This window comes from Rhinolophus sinicus, chromosome 3 (assembly GCF_057876585.1).
Source record: "Rhinolophus sinicus isolate RSI-liver-muscle chromosome 3, RSI-T2T, whole genome shotgun sequence".
Classification (NCBI taxonomy): domain Eukaryota; kingdom Metazoa; phylum Chordata; class Mammalia; order Chiroptera; family Rhinolophidae; genus Rhinolophus; species Rhinolophus sinicus.
In genome coordinates this window covers 62,232,428-62,252,500 of record NC_142503.1, presented here as the reverse complement: position 1 = coordinate 62,252,500, position 20,073 = coordinate 62,232,428, and the positions used below count along the sequence as shown (strand labels likewise).

At 32.8% G+C, this 20,073-nt stretch overlaps 1 protein-coding gene across 6 annotated transcripts in view; it reads left to right on the top strand.

Annotated features, from left to right (window-relative positions):
• The window catches only part of ARB2A (ARB2 cotranscriptional regulator A), a 400,181-nt gene that overhangs the window by 168,848 nt on the left and 211,260 nt on the right, over positions 1 to 20,073 (top strand). For all 6 annotated transcript variants that reach the window (XM_019711772.3, XM_088796628.1, XM_088796625.1 and 3 more), the window contains one exon: positions 7,271 to 7,489. In XM_019711772.3, the coding sequence (XP_019567331.1) occupies positions 7,271 to 7,489 (219 nt within the window). The remainder of the gene's footprint in view (positions 1 to 7,270; positions 7,490 to 20,073) is intronic.

Sequence of the window (20,073 nt, the reverse complement as noted above, 5' to 3'; positions counted from 1 at the left end):
TTTTATGTTCCTCTTTCTCTTGAAGAATAAAACGGACATATTAGGGATTTGTACTTAATTCTGATTTGGAATTTTCTACCGAATAGAAATATCTTAAAAGGGGATTTGTTAAGTAGAGCTCTGTACCTAGCAGAGTGCTTGGTAGGTAGTAGCTGCTTAATAAATATTTGTTGCTGCATAAAATCAGTTTTTAATGAATTATTGACTCAGTGAGTACTTGAGATCATTATGTCCTCATCCTTGCAAGTGGACTTGAGAACCACAAGCAAAGTACTGATATATTCTTGAAGAAACAGCAAAAAATATTTTAAACATGATATTTATTTGAGAAAAAAAGAGAAAGGTGGCATGTTTTAAGATAAAGTGATTTATGTACCATGGTTCTTAAGTAGGTTTTAAGAGTGACTTAAAAACTTAAGCATATATTTCTATGGTATCTGATGAGGTCAGAGTGATAATATTTTGAAAAACCGTGTTCCCACCATCTGTAGCTTGATAACTACAATATTTCCACAATTTTATAGTGGACTTTAATAAGAAGTAAGGAGAACATTGGACTTTCATTCAGCTCTCTTAAGCATAAAGGCGTATCTAGCACGCAGAACAGTAAAGTTCATAAGATAAATTTGTCTATCCAAGTCCACTTGGGACCATCTAATAAAGGAGATATATCTGCAGGGTCCCCTATATCCATTTAGGGATTTTGATCTGTCATTGACTGGGCAACAATAGTAGCTTGTTACTTCTTTTTAGTTTAATGTGTAAGTGTGTGGGTGTATATTTGTGTCTCTTTATAAGAATAAGCAAAGAATATAAAAGATTTCATAATATTATAGTATTAAATCATATTTTTGTCCTTGATAATGAATGGTATATGTTTGTTATAATGCTATCGTACATTTACAGAATGCTTTAGTAAGATACTGGTGATTAGAAGAGAAATTTGTGAAGTTTAAGCAACATAATATTCTAAAACCTAGGGAAAGTTAGAAACAGAGCAGGCGGAAATAAGGGTAAGTGCAAAGTGAATGTTTTAAAATAAATAGCCCTTGGATGGCCTGGGCTGTCAGAACCAGAGACAAGGGTGTGTGTTTGTCAATATATCCTTCATGTTTTACAGACTCCTAAGGGAACAAGGGAAGATACAATTTCACCTTTTCTGTGCCAAAACATTTTAATTATATCTTCTTCCAACTACAGCGGTTCAGTAACCAAGGAGCTGACATTGATGCATGTGTTGATAAAGCTGCAAACATTCAAAATGAGATTAACAAAGATTTTGAGCAAAGGGTGACAGCTAATTTTACACAGTTTTCTGCATCTAATTCAGGCCAGCATAATAATAAAATATTTTATAACTGTTGGGTTATTCAAAAGGACTTTTATGATGAGTTTGTTTGTGGATATCTTTGTATCATACTGAAAAATTACCTATTCTGTAGCTTAAAGCTATTTGCATCTATGTTATAGTCCTGAAACAATATTAAAGGGGGGGGAACCTCTCATATTATAAGTTTTGGGGTAGTTTTTTTGTAATCATACTTTATCCTTGGAACTCTTTGCCTTTACCTTAATTTATCTTGAGCGCACTAACTAGGGAAAGTATAGACATAGCAAACATATGTTTTCTAATATTGCTTAGTATGCACTAATAAAATGGCCAAGAAAAGTTATATTCAACTTATTTAATTAATAAAACTATAGTTTCTTTATGTTCTTGAGCTCCTTTGAGCACATTTCAGTTTATTTCTTTTCTCTTCTATTCTCTACTTGAAGGCAGCTGACAGTCTTCTTTCACTTTTCTTTTTGTTTGTGAAATTTTCTTTTTTTTTTTTTTATCCACTCACTTCTCCATCTGCTTTCACTTTTGTTTGCTTGGGCCGTCTCTCATCCCAACTTGATAATGAGGAATGCAGTGTGACCCTGACCTCTATCAGCCCATGCATGACCTTCTGACTCTACCATATAACCTTTGACCTTCTCTTTGACAGCTTGATTAATTACCCTGTGTTATGATTTATGAGTAAGTGCTATGTAAAAATAATAGACAACAGGTGGTCCTCTGAAAACTTTTTGTGGCATGTTTTCTTTTACTGACTAACTTGATGAGCTATTTGAAGTTGGAAATTTACTGGGATAATCTGTGTTGGTCCATATTATGGTATTTTTGTACCATGGAATACAACATTTAGGGAGCTACATGTTGAAGCATGGTTGTGACAAACATTTTACAAATATTAGCAGGGTACTGTTACCTAAATGCATATTGGGAAGAAGCACAAAACAGAGTCAAGTGACATTTCAGGCATTTCAGTCCCAGGTCACGTCTTGAGAAAATTGCTGAAATAATGGAGGGGGCATTTTTCAAGCAGAGCTGCAGCTCCAGCAGCTATGTTTACTTTAACGCTTCACTAGTGACTTCTGATTGGTTGTCATGACCTCATCTCACTGTTGCACCTAGGATGTTGCAACAGTGACATATACATACCCTCCTTGTGAAAAAGATGAGAATGAACACAACATACATCTTCCAGAAAAGATGAATGGACATTGGTTAGTCCTTTTTAACCATGGGGAGTTGTAGCTTATAGATAAAACACCTTGGGCTCATTTCCCTTGAGGATGAGCACCTATCTTCTTTCAAACTAAGCAGATAGAATGCTGAACTTGAAAAATATGATTGATAAATCTGTGTAAAATGATCACTTACAGAGCCTTGCCTGAAGACCAAAATGGATAGTTCCACAGGTCAAAGGATTCTCCTCTGGCCCCTGACCCCTTTAGTCACATGTGGCTTGCAGTATTGGAAGGTTAATATGCAGAGCTGAGTACTTTCAGCTGATCTTTTATTTAGCCAACCACAAGAGACTTGAAAAAGTGTAGAATTTGCTCCTATTTTTCATTTTCCTTATAATTGGTAATTAACAGATAAATCAACTTAGATAAATCTTCAGTTTTAGCAAGGTTTCTTGGGGCCAAAAGTACATTCTGGTTTTAGTCAGGTGTTTAAAAATCATATCTATTTGTAGAAACTTCTTGATAAGTACATTTCTGTACTGATTTAATTTCTTTAGTATGATTTCCTCTGGTTCTATGTGTTTGGCATCACCTGTCTGTTTTAGACCTCTCTGACCTATGCTATCATTTGTTGAGTGAATGATAAATGAGCTATTATTTATTGGTAAGTGCATCTATAGACATCAAAGTAAAGAAGGCCCAGAGGCCTGTGTGTTCTGTTTAAATCATAGCAAGTACTTGTGCTGAATAAAATACTATGTCTACTAATAAAATTTTGAGGGTTCCTGATTCAGATCCCATGGTTTATACCTTATAAACACAGTCTGAAAATGAATCTACAGTTATAGCTACAAAAAGATACAAAACACAATGAGAAAACGAGATATAACTTACTTTTACCTGTCCTCTTGATTACTTTCTTGATATCTACTAGACTGTGCATTCAAACATAGGGGTTAATTAACGACTTTATGTGTGCTTTGTGTCTTGAAATGTTGGGTATTGGAATTGATTTGGGTTAATCATTTAAAAAAAATGCCAGGAGTTTTATTATTTAGTTGTAGAATGTTAGATAATGAATTTTATCATTTTATCTTGTTAAAGATAACAAAAGTCTTCAAATGTATATTTGAAATGACCTAACTTTTTATCTTACGAGAAATTTAGCATGTTTGAGGAATAATTTAAAAGGATAATAATTCAATATAAAATGTTTAAGGTCCTAGGCATTAGTAATGGAGGCCCCTTGTTTGAATAGCAACACACAATTCTTTTATAATATTGTATTTGATGCCTGATTTTATACTTCTGTAAAACTTTATGGGTATGTTTGTAAAAGGTCAAACTAGGACCTTTGTTTTTGTACTTATTTCTGTGCTCTGATGGAATTACTAGGAGTAGAAGGAAATAACTTTTTAAATGGTATTTATTTTGATTTTTTTAAAGATACAGATTGATACTTTTCAACCTAAAATGGTTATATTTAACTACTGGATGTTGTATGCTTTGTTTTACTTTGACTATTTTCTTTGACTCCTTGGTTTTCATATATTAATATTGACATGGCAAAAATCTTTGTAGCTTTGTTATATAAAGGGATTTGTTTACCAGTGTTTATGTGAGAGAGAAATAGAGGAAAAGCTGAAGTTTTACTGCATATCGTTAGAGCATGTAAATAGGATAGTTAAATTTATTTTGTTGCACTAGCTATGTCCCACTCATTATAAAATGGTTATGAATAGTCTCTGTGAATATTGCATTAATTAATTTATCAGGAGAATTTTAATTGAAAAATGTAAGATTTTACTGGATGGTAATTGAATTTGAAACAAAGACATTTATTAAAATTAGCTCTCATTTCTGCAAAAAATGTTCCTTAATATTTCTTGATTGTTATTTCATTAATTAAATTGGTAGTATGAAATATCTAAATGATAAAATATTTTCTAAATAATTCAGGTGTTTAAAGAGAAACATTCATTGTTGAAATCTAAATAATAAAACTTCTTTAATTGATTTATATTGTGGTGATTTAAAAATAGAATCATTTTTCATCTGTTGATGCCTCAGTGAAAAATTGATATTGTGTCTTTATAAAATTGGACAAATGAGTCATGTAATTTTCAGTTACATAATCAATAACTTAGACAAATACTACTTCTTTGATGATTTATGTGTGTCTGTTTTTTATACTTACGTAGAAGGGACACATCAAATTTCAGAGTCCATTTAAAATCAAATAGGCACAAAATTTTTTCAATCTACGATTTCCAAATATTGAAGTAAAAAGTTCTGCTCAAATAAACCTGATATGATGAAAATACTCTTTCTAGTGATTAGTTATAAATTAGGGTAAGAGTTTTATAATTCTGGTAACTATAAATGTTGTCTAGAGAGGTTATCTTTATTGGGAATTCATTCATTTTGTAAAGATGATGCTCATATTCTATCAATTTATTAAAGTCCCACTTTGTTGCCTTGTGTTTAAACTTTTTCGAGTTATCGTTAAAATTTGGTATATCACTAAGAATTCTAAGATTCTGTTTTGGGCTTGCTAACTCTGTGAGTGTGTGTGTGTGTGTGTGTGTGTGTGTGTGTGTGTGTGTGTGTGTGTGTGTTTAAAGTTCAATTCACTCAGAGAAGACAGGGAAAAAACATGACAGGAGACCACTTACTCTCGGTACAGAATCTAGTAAGGAGGCAATTTTCTTTTTGGCCTATGGTGACCTTTTTTGACTATGTTCCTTACACCAGAGACAGTGTACTGAATGCCTCTATTTCACCCTGTTTAGCAGAGTGCAACAATGTTCTTTAACTTACTTTTGGTGGGAGGAGAAGATATAGCTGAAATTTGAGAAGGGTGTGAAAAGTTGTAAGAGGCACAAGGAAGAGGGGTAAGAACTTCCTTCAAATGTGATTTTAATAACTAGTCAAGTGTGTCCAACTGTAGAAAATCACCAAGTGACAATCTGTCTACCTGACAGTGATTACAATGAATTACAAGACTTTTGAATAGCTATACAGATTAGAATAAAGCAGGACCAAATAAAATATCTTTTGTTGGTAAAACTTTGACTTACCAGCTAAGAAACTTAAAAAAAAAAAAAAAAAAACTTCTCTTGTGCTTTGATGTAGAACGTTTAAATTTAAAATCTTGTAAAGTATTTTATAAGCCTTTCATGAAAGAGGTATTTATCTAAAAGTTTTTGAACATGTCTGGTATTTGAACATGTATGAAGAATATGTGGTAGTTTGTTAATCAGTTTGGTATATATTTGATAGTTTTCATATATATAAAACAACGATATCTTAATTAACAGTCCTACCACTAAAACCAGAATTTCAATGATCTTTAAAATCTCCAAACCATATCGTGGTTTTAGACAATAATATTATCTGATTAGTGGAGTGGAGGGGTGCAGGGGTGGGGGGGTGGGGGGCGTGGGGGGTGTTTAAACAATCCCAGTGAAGTTTGTACGTAGGCTGTGAAATCAACTGGTAAAAAAAAAAAATCCAACTACATGTAGCAATGTAGCACATTTAAAAATATGATAATTTAGTCTGTGCTAATATTAATTTAGTATTAATGCTATCAGTTTTTTTTTAAAGAATTAAATTTCAAACAAAGTAGAAGATTCCACAGTTACAGTTTTGGGAATGAATATACGTTTGTTTGTTTTTTAGTAAGGATGATTTTTTTTTAAAGCTTTATTTTCTGTAGCTCTGATGTTTTTGTCATAATGTTTTAAGTATAACCCTACAGATTGTACAAGGTAAAATTGGGACACCCAAAGTACAGAATAGAAAAGATAAGGTACATAATACTTTCAAAAATTTGTGTTGTGCAGGCTTGTCAGTGGTAATCGTTTACCCTTCTCTATTTTCTCAGGGTTAGAATATTCCATCAGTTGTAACATAATTTAAATATCAAAGTTCCCTTAATTATAATCACAGAAATGTTTGCGTTGCAAAAATTAAACCAGACAGCACAACATGTTTTTAAAACTTTTAAAAAGTTTTAACAGCTCAGTAAGCTGTATTTTAAACTTTGGAATTTGTTTCCTGGTGTTAGTCCTCTATAAAGAGAAATGTTTATGGTAGTTGAAAAATGAAAGAAATTTCATTCAGTTGCTTCCATTATAGTAAGACATTGGTTTATTTTGTTTTATGATTTGTTTGGCTTCCTGAAAGAAGAAAGTTGAAAAAAGCCCAGGGTGCACAGGTAGACATTATACGTTTCTGATAATATAGACATGTAAATCTGTAGAATGTTACATTATATTTCTTTTTTATCATTCAAGCAAATAAAAATGCTTATTAAATCACATGTAAAGGAAAGAAACTCCAACAAAATGCAGTTTAAATTGTAAACTTCAATTTCAAAGAGGTTAATTTCTCAAAGTATATATTATAAATATTAATGTGGTTTGAAAGTGTACTTTTATTTGATAATTTATTTCAATCTTTTTTGAGGCTCTGGAAGATCTGAAGTACTTTTTTTAAAACTTAAGCTTTATAATCTTCATGTTACAAGTATGTGTTTTTGTTATATATAATCTATGCTTATTTACATACACAATATTGGCAAACAATTTTAAATGACTTTCAGAAAAATTAAAACTATAATCTTGCATAATGGAATATTTTAATGAATATGCAAATATACTAAATAACATGGGATTTTAAGAACTTTTTTATTAATTGAAATAGTTTCTAGGATTAAATTATGCTGTCTTCTTTGATTTCAAAACAGGAAGGATATGGAGTAATAGTACTGAATCCCAACGAAAACTATATTGAGGTAGAAAAGCCGAAGATACGTGTAAAATCCTCTTCTGATAGTTCATATGAACCAGCAGAAAAACGGGAAAGGAAAGATAAAGTCTCTAAAGAAACAAAGAAGCGACGTGATTTCTATGAGAAGTACCGTAACCCTCAAAGAGAAAAAGAAATGATGCAGTTGTATATCAGAGTAAGTAACAAGTAAGATCATTACTTTCCTTCATTATTTTCTTTATATTTTATTTCATATACATTATTTTGTTTATTTTTAAAAAGAAATTTAATTCTTTAATTTTTAATCATTTTCCATTGTTACATGAATGAAATGTATTCTGTTTTTTATTCAGAATTGCAAACACAGTATTCTTCTATCAGTGGGATATTTTATATAAGTCTCAAAAACAATTAATAATGCACCATACAAAACATCAGTCTTCATCATGGGTGGTGATAGTTTTAATGCATTGTTTTCCTACGAGCAACCATCCATCCACGGTGTCTCAGCTTAACTTCTGAAGGCAGATGGAGGGAGGAAGAGTAATTAATATCTTAATAAATATTTAAGCTAGAATAATTTAGGGATAGTGTAATGAGGGGACTCTGTCCTTTGCTCTTTTCTCGCCAATTAAACCTTTGCACTTTGTAATGCTAGCAGCATGAAATCCTTGTAGCACTACTGCCCAAGGAGTTCGAATTCTGTAGTGGACACAAACAATTTTATCTGCATTTTGACACATTCTGCTTGATACATGTATATACATATATATAATGCATATATATATACATATATATATGTATATGTGTACTGTGCGTTATATGTATTTATGAGACAGACTGATGCACTTTTCGTAGGCCTTATTATGGATGCTAGAAATACCATTTAATAGTTAAGCATGTCAAAATGCTACTGGGTAAGTGAAATAGTAAATTGATATGTTCTTTAAAAGTGAGTAATTCAGAATATTTAAACAAGCAAATTAACATTTTATCAATTATACTGTAAAACAGTAAAATTTGAGATTATCAACTTGAGTTCTTTTTACATTTACTTGAAAAGCTCATTAATAAAATATTTCATATCACCTTTGATGGAAAAAAATCTTGGCTTTCAAAATTATTTCTTTAATATACTTCCAATTCAAGGCATAATCTCTATATTCTTGGGAATTGTACTCCAAACATTCAAGACATTTGGTTATAGCCCAGTCTGTTGAGTAAGTTATGACAGGTAAGCAGTAGTAAAAGCAGCATATAAATTCTCAAGACCCAAAAATATGTGTCCTGACCAAGAATACCCAAAGTACGTCAAACAATGAGTCAAGTAAAAGTTTGGCAGATTGCAATATTTAAATTCCTGAAAACATCTTATTATTGAATATATTATTTGAAAAACAAAAATAATTATTAGACTTCAAGTCAGTAAGTAGCTTGCTTGTTCTACTGCAGTTGAATAACAGTTTTCCTATGACTGCATCAGGGTCATCATTGCCTTTATCCAGCTGTCCTCAGCTTCCTATTATATGATCCAGTCTGTCAACTACCATCTTCAGACAGGGTTTTTTAAAAATTACCTCTGATATCCAGATTCCAAATATGAATTTTATGAGTTTTCTTTTTTGGAAATATACAAATCATTGAGAGTAGTCACTGGCCTGTGTAAAACACACACAAAAAGTGATGTTGTATATTCTTATTTATTTCTTCTTAAACAGTTTCTTTTATTTGCCTATTCTACGTACAGATTAAGCATCCACTTGTGACATCTGTCTTGTAGGTTTTATCTCTTCTCTTTATGTTGTCACCATTGCTTTGATTTTTTTTTTTTGTTCTCTTGTATGTGTGCATTTTCTTTATTCTGTTTTTCACATCTGTTTAGTTTATTCCTGCATCAATTTTTTCTTACACCAAGGGGAAAAAATCTTTTTATGTTGCTTCATTGTTAATATATGTTCTCTTTCTCTTTATCATTTTTCTTTAATTCTTTCATCTCTTTTACACTTCTGTCATTTTTATGTCTTTCCTTACCATGTATTTTGCCTCTTTCTTTCTTGTCCCATTTCATTCATCAGTCTAGATTCTCAATGAAAGCACTAAAAGACAAAAATAGACTAATGTAGATAACACAACTTCATACCTGATAGTCTTAGTTATGAAATGTTATTTTTCTTAATAAACATCTTTCTCTTAAAATCTTCCAGAACTGTGCAAAATAACAGAGCTAACCTGATAGTCTTCAAACATAACTGCTATATAGTAAGGCATGATCCTACAGTAGGAAAGAGAAGAATGTTTCATTTTATGTGAGGTGCATTAATTCTTAGATGATTTAGATCCACTTGAGAAGTGACTTCTAGCATTCTCCTTCCCTCTGCATATTTCCAAATCACAAGTATTTGTAAATTTCAGACACAGAGCGTGGTATGTGATGGGGAAAAATTAACTTTTATTTATGTACTTCTTAAACATTTACATTTTGAAATTGATTATTTATTCTTTAGAACAACCCTATGAGGTAAGTGATCAAAACTGACATACTTATTTGATAGTTAAGGAAACTGCTACACAGATGGTCCATTTTTGTCTACGGTCACATAACTAATAAATGGTAGAACTAAGTGTTAAAACCAGGACTTCTAATTACTGTACATTCTTATTCCCTTTCTTCTTTACTACATTGTTTTAACTGGTTCAAAACAAAATATATATCTGAAATATTAAAATCAAACCAATTAAAATAAAATCATGATATGATGTAGTAAACTACATCTGATGATTATATAGATTTTTGACCCATTATCGTTTAATAGACACTATTCACTGTCTATAAACAATTGTATATCATATGTTTATAATGTATAAATAAATAATAAATAAAAATTGTATTATATATTAAAATACATTTTTTTCTCTTTTAATAGGATCACTAATATTGATCTACTTTTACAGATGAGGTGACTGTTGGTCAAAATGTAGTAATTTTCCCAATGTCACATAGCTCTTACTATAAGCTTCATGAGGGCAGGGTTTTAAATCTGTTTTGCTCACTGCTGCATACCCAGCGCCTAGAACAGAGCCTTCATAAGTATTGGTAGAGCAGGACCTTCATAATAAATTTTTATTTGGTAAATAATATGGTGGAGCCAGGATTAAAATCCCAAAATACTACTTTTTTTTATAATATGTCCTGCATTATTAGAGTCTGATTTTCTATGAGGAAACATTCAAACAAACAAACAAACAAACAAACAAACAAAATTACGTTGTTGGTTCTTACCCAATCCAGTGGCTGAGAAGACATTCCATAAAGTAATGATAAAAAGTATGTCAAGATTTATTTGATAACTTGATTGATTTATCCATTTACATCTGAATATATAAATGTGGGATATCTTGTTTTCCTTTTTAGCTACATTATTGTGGTGCTAAAATTATGGATCCAAATGGAAATATTTCATACTGACCTACTACTATTTCTGTTTCACACGCTTGCTGATAAGAATACAGCCAGGCTGCTGTACTTGCTCCACCCTATATACACTTGGCGCTTTATGGGATCTGTAACTTTCCTTCCTGTTCTTTCCCTTAATCCAAATTCTATCCATGGTGTAGTAACAAACTGATATCCCACCTTTTCCTTTCACCATGATCAGTGAGCTCTCCTTACTATGACTCATGGAAATTATTATGATTGGTGTACTTATATGGAATTGACCCAACCTTGTGCTATCTTGAGATATTGCTTGTGGTTTTGTCTCATAATATTATTAATATTGCCAATTTATCTTTCATGCCTTTCCACCAGATCTTCCTACAAACACTGGGATCTTTTAGCTTTGCCTGTCAATCCTTAACAATAAGCATATATGAGCTAGTTTTTACAATAGTACAGAGCATACTGTGAACGAATCAGGAACTGATACTAATCCCACTCACTTAGAATCCAATCCCCTGGAAGGAGACCAATGCAGAAAGACCAGGCCTTAGTCTAAGATACCTAGATAATGTGACCTGAAGCAGAAGAATGAAGGTTATTCTGGTATCAAACTGAAGCATAAGAGGACAATACTCAAACTAAGGAAGAAGTTCAATTAAAAGAACTTGACGTAGGTGGAACAGGCAAAAGTGACTTGATGCTGATCTATGTAATACTGGGTTGGAACTGCTTGAATAACTCTTAAGAGACTTGGTTGTGAGCTGTGGTGATAGGAACTAACGGAGAAGGATAGACCCAGAACATTAAAAAAATAATAATAAATGCTAGGAGTGGAGAGGGGAAAGGAAATAATATGGCCACACAAGGAAAAATCCAAAAGGGGAGGCGACATATACAGAATAGGAATCTTGGCAGTGCCTGCCATTACACATTGAAGATACTCAAATATTTATGGATTGATTGCTTGTTGACGTCCATCACAAAAATCTTATTCCTTAACATGCGAGATATTTTGTGCCTAGTTTTTGACTGATATTTTCAGCATTCATGTGAATTTTTGTAATTGTTCAGGAACAGCCAACTCTGATAAACTGAAGCTTTCTTTTAAAAAAATGTTTTGGGTGTTCTGACTTGGGTTATGTCCAAAATATTGGTGAAGATTAATAAATATCCTGTCTTCTCCCTGTACCTCTTTTCTGTGCTAATGCCACTTGAGTCATTTCTATCTAGTGTTTTAGCAACCAAATTCAATTCATTTATATTACAATCAATAATTGTTTAATCTCTGGAACCATTTTATTTTCCTAGTATATTGAAGTATTTGAATTTTCTTTTTCTCTGGCCAAAATCTCCCTTCAAATTTTTACACATATCCAGTATACACTTTAAAGATTATAATTATACCAAAGTATAATTATATTTTAGTTACTAAATGAGTATAAATAGATATGACTAATTATTGGATTATGTTGCACATTTCTAATGCATTAGGAGCAGAGCTTGAGAGATCAAAGTACTTACTGTTTCATGTGGCAACTTTCCTTAAATATGAACTAATGTACTTTCTGGCATATATTATGGCTTATTAAGGCGATTGATTTGGTCTAGGCAATAAACATCATGTCAGACATGCCTGGCAGGAAAACCTGCTTAATATGTTTTGTAATAAGACAGAATTTTTTGTTCTCGAAAACATCTGCCAACTGAATTCAAGAGTGAAGACAGAAAATGTCATCAATTTAGTGGTAATCCTATAAATTTAGTTTCCTTTTGAGCAACACATATTAAGATACCAAAATTTCCAGTGTTAATCACCACTGGTTATAGTACTTTGTAAAACGATGAAACAAAAACATTTTATTTTTATATCATGTGTTAATTAATTCATAATGAATTTTAATATTGCAACTGATAAAATTTTAACAAGCATCTTGCCAACAAATCATTTTTAAAGCATCTGTTTTTTAATGTGTTGGGTTGAGAACTGAGTCAAGTGGCTAAATATGTACATATATTCTTTTAAAAACATATTTCCACCCCCATAATTATAGATACATTATTTTTCCCCTTAGACCACCAGGGGCTGCTGCTGTACATACTAGATTTTGCATTCCTCAGAAACGGAATACGCCAATTACGCTATATCTTTTCTTTCTTCCCTTTTTTCCCCTTTTCAAAATCTTTTAAAATATAACTGGAAACAGAAAATAATAATAGGCTTAGCTAGTAACTTAATAATCAATATGAGAATTTGCTATTTTAAACATTTTCTACATTCTGAGGCATTTAGATTTTTTTTCCAAATGAACTTAAAACTTGTAGTCATTGAAGGAAAATTATAATAATTTTTTATTTTCTGTTTTTAGTGTCTGAATAACTTTCAGAATCATACCCATTGCTGAGAGATAGTATGGAGGTGAGATTAAAAATCTTCAGAGTCTGATAGACCTGCCTGCCTTTGAATACCAGCTCTTCCATTTAATGTAGTGTGATTTCAAACAAGTTAACTTCCCTACTCCTCAGTGTTGTCTCTGAAAAGTGAAATGATGATAATATATGTAATGTGAACATAGTATCTAGCACATAGTCTTGGGAATTCAGGGCCAATAATATCCTGTCATTTCTCAAGTTTAGAATCCTTTGAGAAGGAATCCAATTCTCAAGGTACCTGCTCTTATATCTTTTGATACCTAGTACCAAAAATAATATTCCTGTCTTACCTTCCTGAGTTTGGAACAGTGAGCAATATGACGTAAGAGTCAGACAAAAGGAGATCAAAATACCAGCTTTACTAATTGATATGTGTCAACTGGAAAATTTGGCTCAGATCTGTGGCTGAATTTAGACTTCCTAATGTATTTCCCCAAAAAACAAATTTTCACCCATCCTCCAAACATCCCCTTTACCTTTCACATAGCAAGCTGGAATGCATCCTTCCTGCAAGTAGATTTGAAAGATGCCCAGAATGACTGAGTCAAACATACTCAGTTTCTTCTCCCAAGTGTACTAATCAGGCAAGTCACTCTGCCTGTGGGAAAGAAAGGGCGAGGATGGGTAAAGAAACAGGGAATGTTACTCTAGCTGAAGTGGTTCCACATGAGGCCAGGAGATAAGTGGTTTCCACCTGATAAGAGTGTGCCCCTAGGAGAAGGTCACTGTTATTACTACTGCATTTTCTGAAAGCTCAATAATGCAGTAGTAATATAATCATTTAATGTTCACTAAAGCATAACTTAGTTTCTTCCTTTTATGGTTTTCATTTAAAAGGGAAACTGTGATCAAACCTGATTTCAGAGAACCTGTCCACAAAATTGTTTAATTCTAGAATTAAAAGGGTCATTATTCTGTTTTAAATCATCAGAAATCAATCTTTGTGTTTTCATGTTTCATGCTACCAAATCCTAAAAAACGTACAGTGGGTTTTTAATAGATATTTGATTAATGTATATTTAAACAAGTGCTTGCTTACATGAACCTAAGAAGCAAAAGAGACAGACTTGCACTATATAAATCTACCCCTTGATATTGACTAGTGTGAGGTTGAAAGAACTGTGATACTGTGTAGTATGAAATACGCCAACACTCAGAAAATTAATGCAATGTTCTATAAACCCAAATAACAGCCATTATTGGGAATACCAAGCATTCTTTGGATTTGCTAAAAACAAGCCAAAAATGAAGAATTAGAAATTAGTAAAACAGATATTTAGAACAGAAATTACAATGTCTCTGCATTTATGGGTTAGAGTTGGCTATTGGCCAATTTTGATATGGCGATTCTGCTACAAATATGATGTAGTGAAAAGGATAAGAAGTTCAGTATCAAAGCGATACATGCTGTAATCTTAATTCTGACACTTTCAAGCTGTAACTTCGGGCAAATCACCACTCTTCTCTGACTTTCAGTTTCTTCATCTGTAAAATAGGGATAATCATAACATTTGATTGTTTTAAGGAATAAATGAAGTAAATTAACATACATGAAAACAACTAGTGGAATACCTACTATTCAGTATGTCCTCTTTCCTTTCTCGTCTCTCCCTACACCCTTTTCCTTGGGAAATATGGGGAGAATTACAGCCAAGTGAGGTCTTAACCAAATGGTTTTGTAGTCAGTGCTTCTCAAACCTGTAGGTCTCAGAACCTCTGTACATGCTTAAACATTATTAAAGTCACTAAGTGTTTTTGTTTATAGGGGTTATAACTACTGATATTTGTAAAAAAAAAAAAATTTTAAACAAACTTTTAAAGTATTTTAAAATAACAATAATAAAACCATTATATAATAGCATAAGTAACATTTTTATGAGAAATAACTATATTTTCCAAAACAAAAAAACACATAGTAAGAAGTGTAGCATTAAAAAATCTCTTTAATGTCTTGCTTAATAGAAGACAGCTGAATTCCTATATCTGTTTCTGCATTCACTGTCTTGTGATATATTGTCTTTGTTGACATTCCTGAAGAAAATTTGGACTCATGTAGATATGCAATTGCAAAAGGAAGGATTATTTTAATAGCCTTTTCAGAAAGTTATGGATATTCTTCTTTGATGCTACACCAACACTCAACAAGAGGTAGTTTCTTAGAGATTAGTTGCTACATAAATCTAAAACACATCTAAATCTAAAACACATCAATGAGCATTTCATACTCTGTTCCATGAAAATACATTGGTCTGTGTGATACTCGGAATGGATCTTCTACCCATGAATGATTTTATAACACGATGTGTTGGTCATTTGGAAAATATTGTTTTCACTGAGTTATGCAGATCTTCCAAATGTTTGACATATTTTATTATGTAGTATCAGAAAGATCCTTTTATTAATATTGCTACAAATCTCATCTGCAAAGCTTTGAAGAATTGAAACTATCAAGCTTATCAGAGAGGATGCGAGTTTCTCAAAATTTTAATTTTAGCAAGAAAGTTCAATTTTTATCATTAGCGACAAACAATTAGTTGTTTTCTTTGGATTGTCAGGTTTACGTTGTTTATTTTCAGGAAAATGGCTTCCATATACCGAAATCTGAATGATCATAGTTTATCAGTCTTACAATAAAAAGAGTGTTCCATTAAAAATGTGGCTTCTGTGGCTCACAACTCAACAATTGCTCAACAACTTTTCCTTCAGATAACAATCAAAGCATAGTTTGGTTTTCAGGTCCTTTATGTATACCTTCTAGTTCACATTCAGAATATTAAACAGACATATGCTCAGAAATTGAGATTGAAGAAAAGTAATTTTTACTGCTTCATTGACATTTATTAAGAGAACTTGCCTTTTTTTCCCCTCTGAGTGTGTGGCAGTGAAGAATACAAGGACTGCTCGTATAGTTTGGTACCACTGCTGTGATCCATGCTGTCACAGGCACTTTTATTCTCCATTGCTTGTTAACTGTTAATGCAAATGCCAACACAGTGAAAAGACAAATGATTTGTTAGTATTATTTTACGGACTCCCTGAAAGGGTCTTAGGAACCCCCCGAGATTTGCAGACCACATTTCTAGAACCACTGGTCTACATCTCTTTTCTAGAGTTCAACGAAAGAAGAAATGGAAGAAAGCAGTTCATATGATTAGAAAAAGAACTATTTTCAGTTGCTATGTTAGGCAACATGAAACTACCACACTATGAGTAGCTATTTAAGCTGAAATAGAGACACTGGAACAGAGTAGGACTGGTTTATTAAGGCATTTGGGCCTATCCACTGTTAACTCCTCTCATCTGGACTCAGGGAGCACTGTGTGTAGACTGCTTCCCCTATTCTCCACCCCACCCCCCTGCACTGAAACTAAGATGTCAGTCCACATGACCAGTCCAGTGGAATTTGAGGATTTAGAATTTGTTGTCTAACTGGTCTTCCCTAACAGTAGGAGGCCCTGGAGAGTCATGTGTCCATTTTGGAATTTTAGCGACTACAACTTGCGTTGTCTTCTTTCCCCCTGAAATGGATGGCCTCTTGCTTCTCAGGAGAGCTCAAATCATTATCTTTGCCATGCAGCTGGGGTCTAATTTACTGCCATACGCTATTAGTTCCTTACTGGTGCTGTCTCTCTGTTACTAGTGCTGTCTCCCTATTTCGTGTTTACCTTACTTTGTGTTAGACTTACTCTAGTGGTTAAGAACTAGGTGTTGGTGTCTGGCACATGTGTGCAGGGTTTTTCCACATAGTATTCACTCAATTAATGTTAACTATAATTATTGTAATATCTTTGGTGTACAATCTAAGTTGCATCTGCCCACGAGTCTATCTCCATTTTTGAAGCCATGCTCTTCTTAGTTCTCCAAACTGGGTTCCTCTTATTTCTTGTCTAAGATTAACATGTGACAGTAACTGTCTAAACTACAATTAAATTACCATGTTTCTATTTAGCTTTGATTATAAGTGTTAGTCCTTGCATTTTCACAACTTCCACCCCCTTCTTGGGAAGAAGGGACATTTTAAAACTCTCTGCCCCCAACTCCCTCCCCCCGTTGCTGGAGCCCTGTGTATCCATTTGTCTAGTTAGAAGTAGCTGTTGTTTGTTTCTTTGTGCAATCCTGACAGTTGTGTCATTTATTACCCTGACTTTATAGATTTGTAAAATGACACTCAGAGGTATAAATAGACTTACTCATATACCTAATAAGAGTAACAAAATCAAGATCTGAGCCCAAGTCTTTCTGACTGCAAAGCCTATTTTTCCCCACTATGCTTTATTGCCAAGAGTGAATCTACAGGTGATTCTCTAAGATCTCTCTTCTTTGTGTGTATATAATATATACATACACACATACATAAGTGAATGGATAAATGGGTCTTGGATTGCAAGGCAATTGCTGTGATAAAAGACAAATAGTATTTCCCATAATGCAACATTTTACTCAAAAACTGTTGTTAGAAGGTTGCAATGAATAGATAAACTGAGAGCAGAACCTAGGACCCACATTCTCTCCTTGGCAGTAAGACACCCTCACACATTATTTTTGCCTCAGTCCCAAACTATTCATCTGAGATGTGTGAGTTGCTTGACTGCAGAGTATTAACTAGTTTGGAGTTACTGCAGGTGGAGATGAGGGGAAGCCTGAATCAGCTAACATAGTTAATTCAAGTGTTGTTTACTGCAGGCGATCACTTTTTTATCTCTACTCTGATTTCATCTCGTTTTTAGGTAAATTTAGACCTGTTCTCAGCCATCAGCATCTTGCTACCCCGTCCATCCCCTTTGGTGTTTTAGAGCCACTGCAGTATTCAGATCTGTATACTGCAGCTTTATCAGTGATGTAAGCACTTCTGTGTGCACCTCATGGGTAACATAGTGGGGCAATATGACACGTTTATTTAGTGACTTGAATATTTCTATTATAGAGTCATCTCATTTCAATTTGAATTGTATATATGTGCATTTGTAAATATTATGAAATTATATATATGTTTAGGTTTACTTGTCCAGAGTGTGAAATTACTGCTGAAAACACCATATGTATCAATTCCATCTCAAACTTATATAATATTAACGTTATTCGTAATGTCATTTTTATTAATTAAATACTAGAAGAAAACATTGACTTTTTTTCCTTGAAAAATAATAGCTAATATGTTGTAATTAGTGGATCATTTAGAGAACCCAGGAAAAAGACAAAATTAGCTTTGGATATTAATCTTAACTGTTCATCTACCAAGATGAATTTATTTAATTTCTGTTGGTCCTCAAAATGGTTCTTATACCTGAATTTATTTTCCTAAAAGCTGTAATATAGCATACCAAATGTCCAATTTGGTGTCTTAAATTTCAGAAAATTATCTCTCTCTTAGGAAGTGATAAAGAGAAAAGTGACATTTTTTTAACAGTCACTATTTTTCCTTTAGAAAGTCTTTTAAATGTTCTGAGCCAAAGTTTTGTGTTTCTACCAAAGCAATAACAATAATACCAATAATTTCCAGGGCTATGTAATGGGTTAATAAATTTTCACAGAAAACTTTGAATCAGCAGATAAAGTTTAACATTAGAATTCAGATTTTACGTTGATAAATTAAGTAAATCTATCAAAACTAAAACCTCTTTTAGTTATGTTATTGAGAAGGGGAACTCAGGTAGTTTGAAATGTTGCTTTTCTAAATTTTTGGCAATGAGGCATATTTTTTCCATATTAAAAGGTATGTGTACGATTCATTCAGCCCACATTCATTTACTGTTAAGAAGAACATTACTTATATGAAAAGGATTCTACCAGAATGTGGTGCCAAAAGATAATACCTGAAATTTGGTAGGTATTTTTTAGAGGCGTACCAAGTTCAACTAGTTTATTTCTAGATATAGATGGGGAAACTGAGATTCAGAGAAATTATATAATTTGCTCAGGGTTGCACTATAATTATTGACAAAGCTGATACTGGCATCTAGGTTTTATATTTACCATTCTTGTTGTTGCAGTGTTCATATTAGAATCAGTTTTTTCCCTCCATTCATATTCAAAAGTGGCTTGTCTAGGATTTGTCTCTGCAACTCATGGAGTTGAAGGGGTTTGGGTGAAGAGAGAGAGAGAGAGAGACAGCGAGACAGAGACAGAGACAGAGGATTATTAAGCAGGGAAAGGGATAAGTGGCCATTAAGTAATTTAGATTTGAACCTAAAAGTTAGTTGAAACACTGTTCCTAACATAATCAATTTTAAGATAAGAGGAAGAATATAAATTTGAAAATCTTGGTGCATTATATGTGAATTACATTAACTATACATCATTCACTCCTAATGTTCTTTGTTTTGGTTTCACACAGGAGTGTGAAAAAATTCCCTCAGAATTCTTGTGCAGACTGGATATATAATGATGCCATCAAAGAAAGGCTATTATTTGTGCATACATAGCTCAGGCAATTGAAGATTACTCAGATTATCATCTTTTTTCATTGATTTTAAAACCTTTTATCACATTTTAACATTTCTGAATTGAGGATGCATCTTAAAAATTAATGGCATATCATGGATTATTGGCAACGTGTTTTTTTTTTCTTCTTAATGGTACATAAAACAGTGGTTCCTTTTAGAACTGGTGGAATCATGCTTGGATGAACGATGGTATAAGACAGGAGTGCTCCATTGCACAACTCTAAGAGGACATAATTCTTATCTAGCACCCCCTAGAGTTGTGTAGTGTGAGACTGAATGGCCTTATGGGATAGCCCTAGTAGAGATGATGTGGAGGTCCATTCTTTTTCTTACACGTTACCCCAGATTTGACCCCAGAAATTGTATAAAGACCACCTGCCTACTGTTTGATAAGTTGTGATCCCTCAACAAATGTTTATTTATTTACTTACACATTATTATAGTCAGTTGCATTCTTTTATTTGCCAA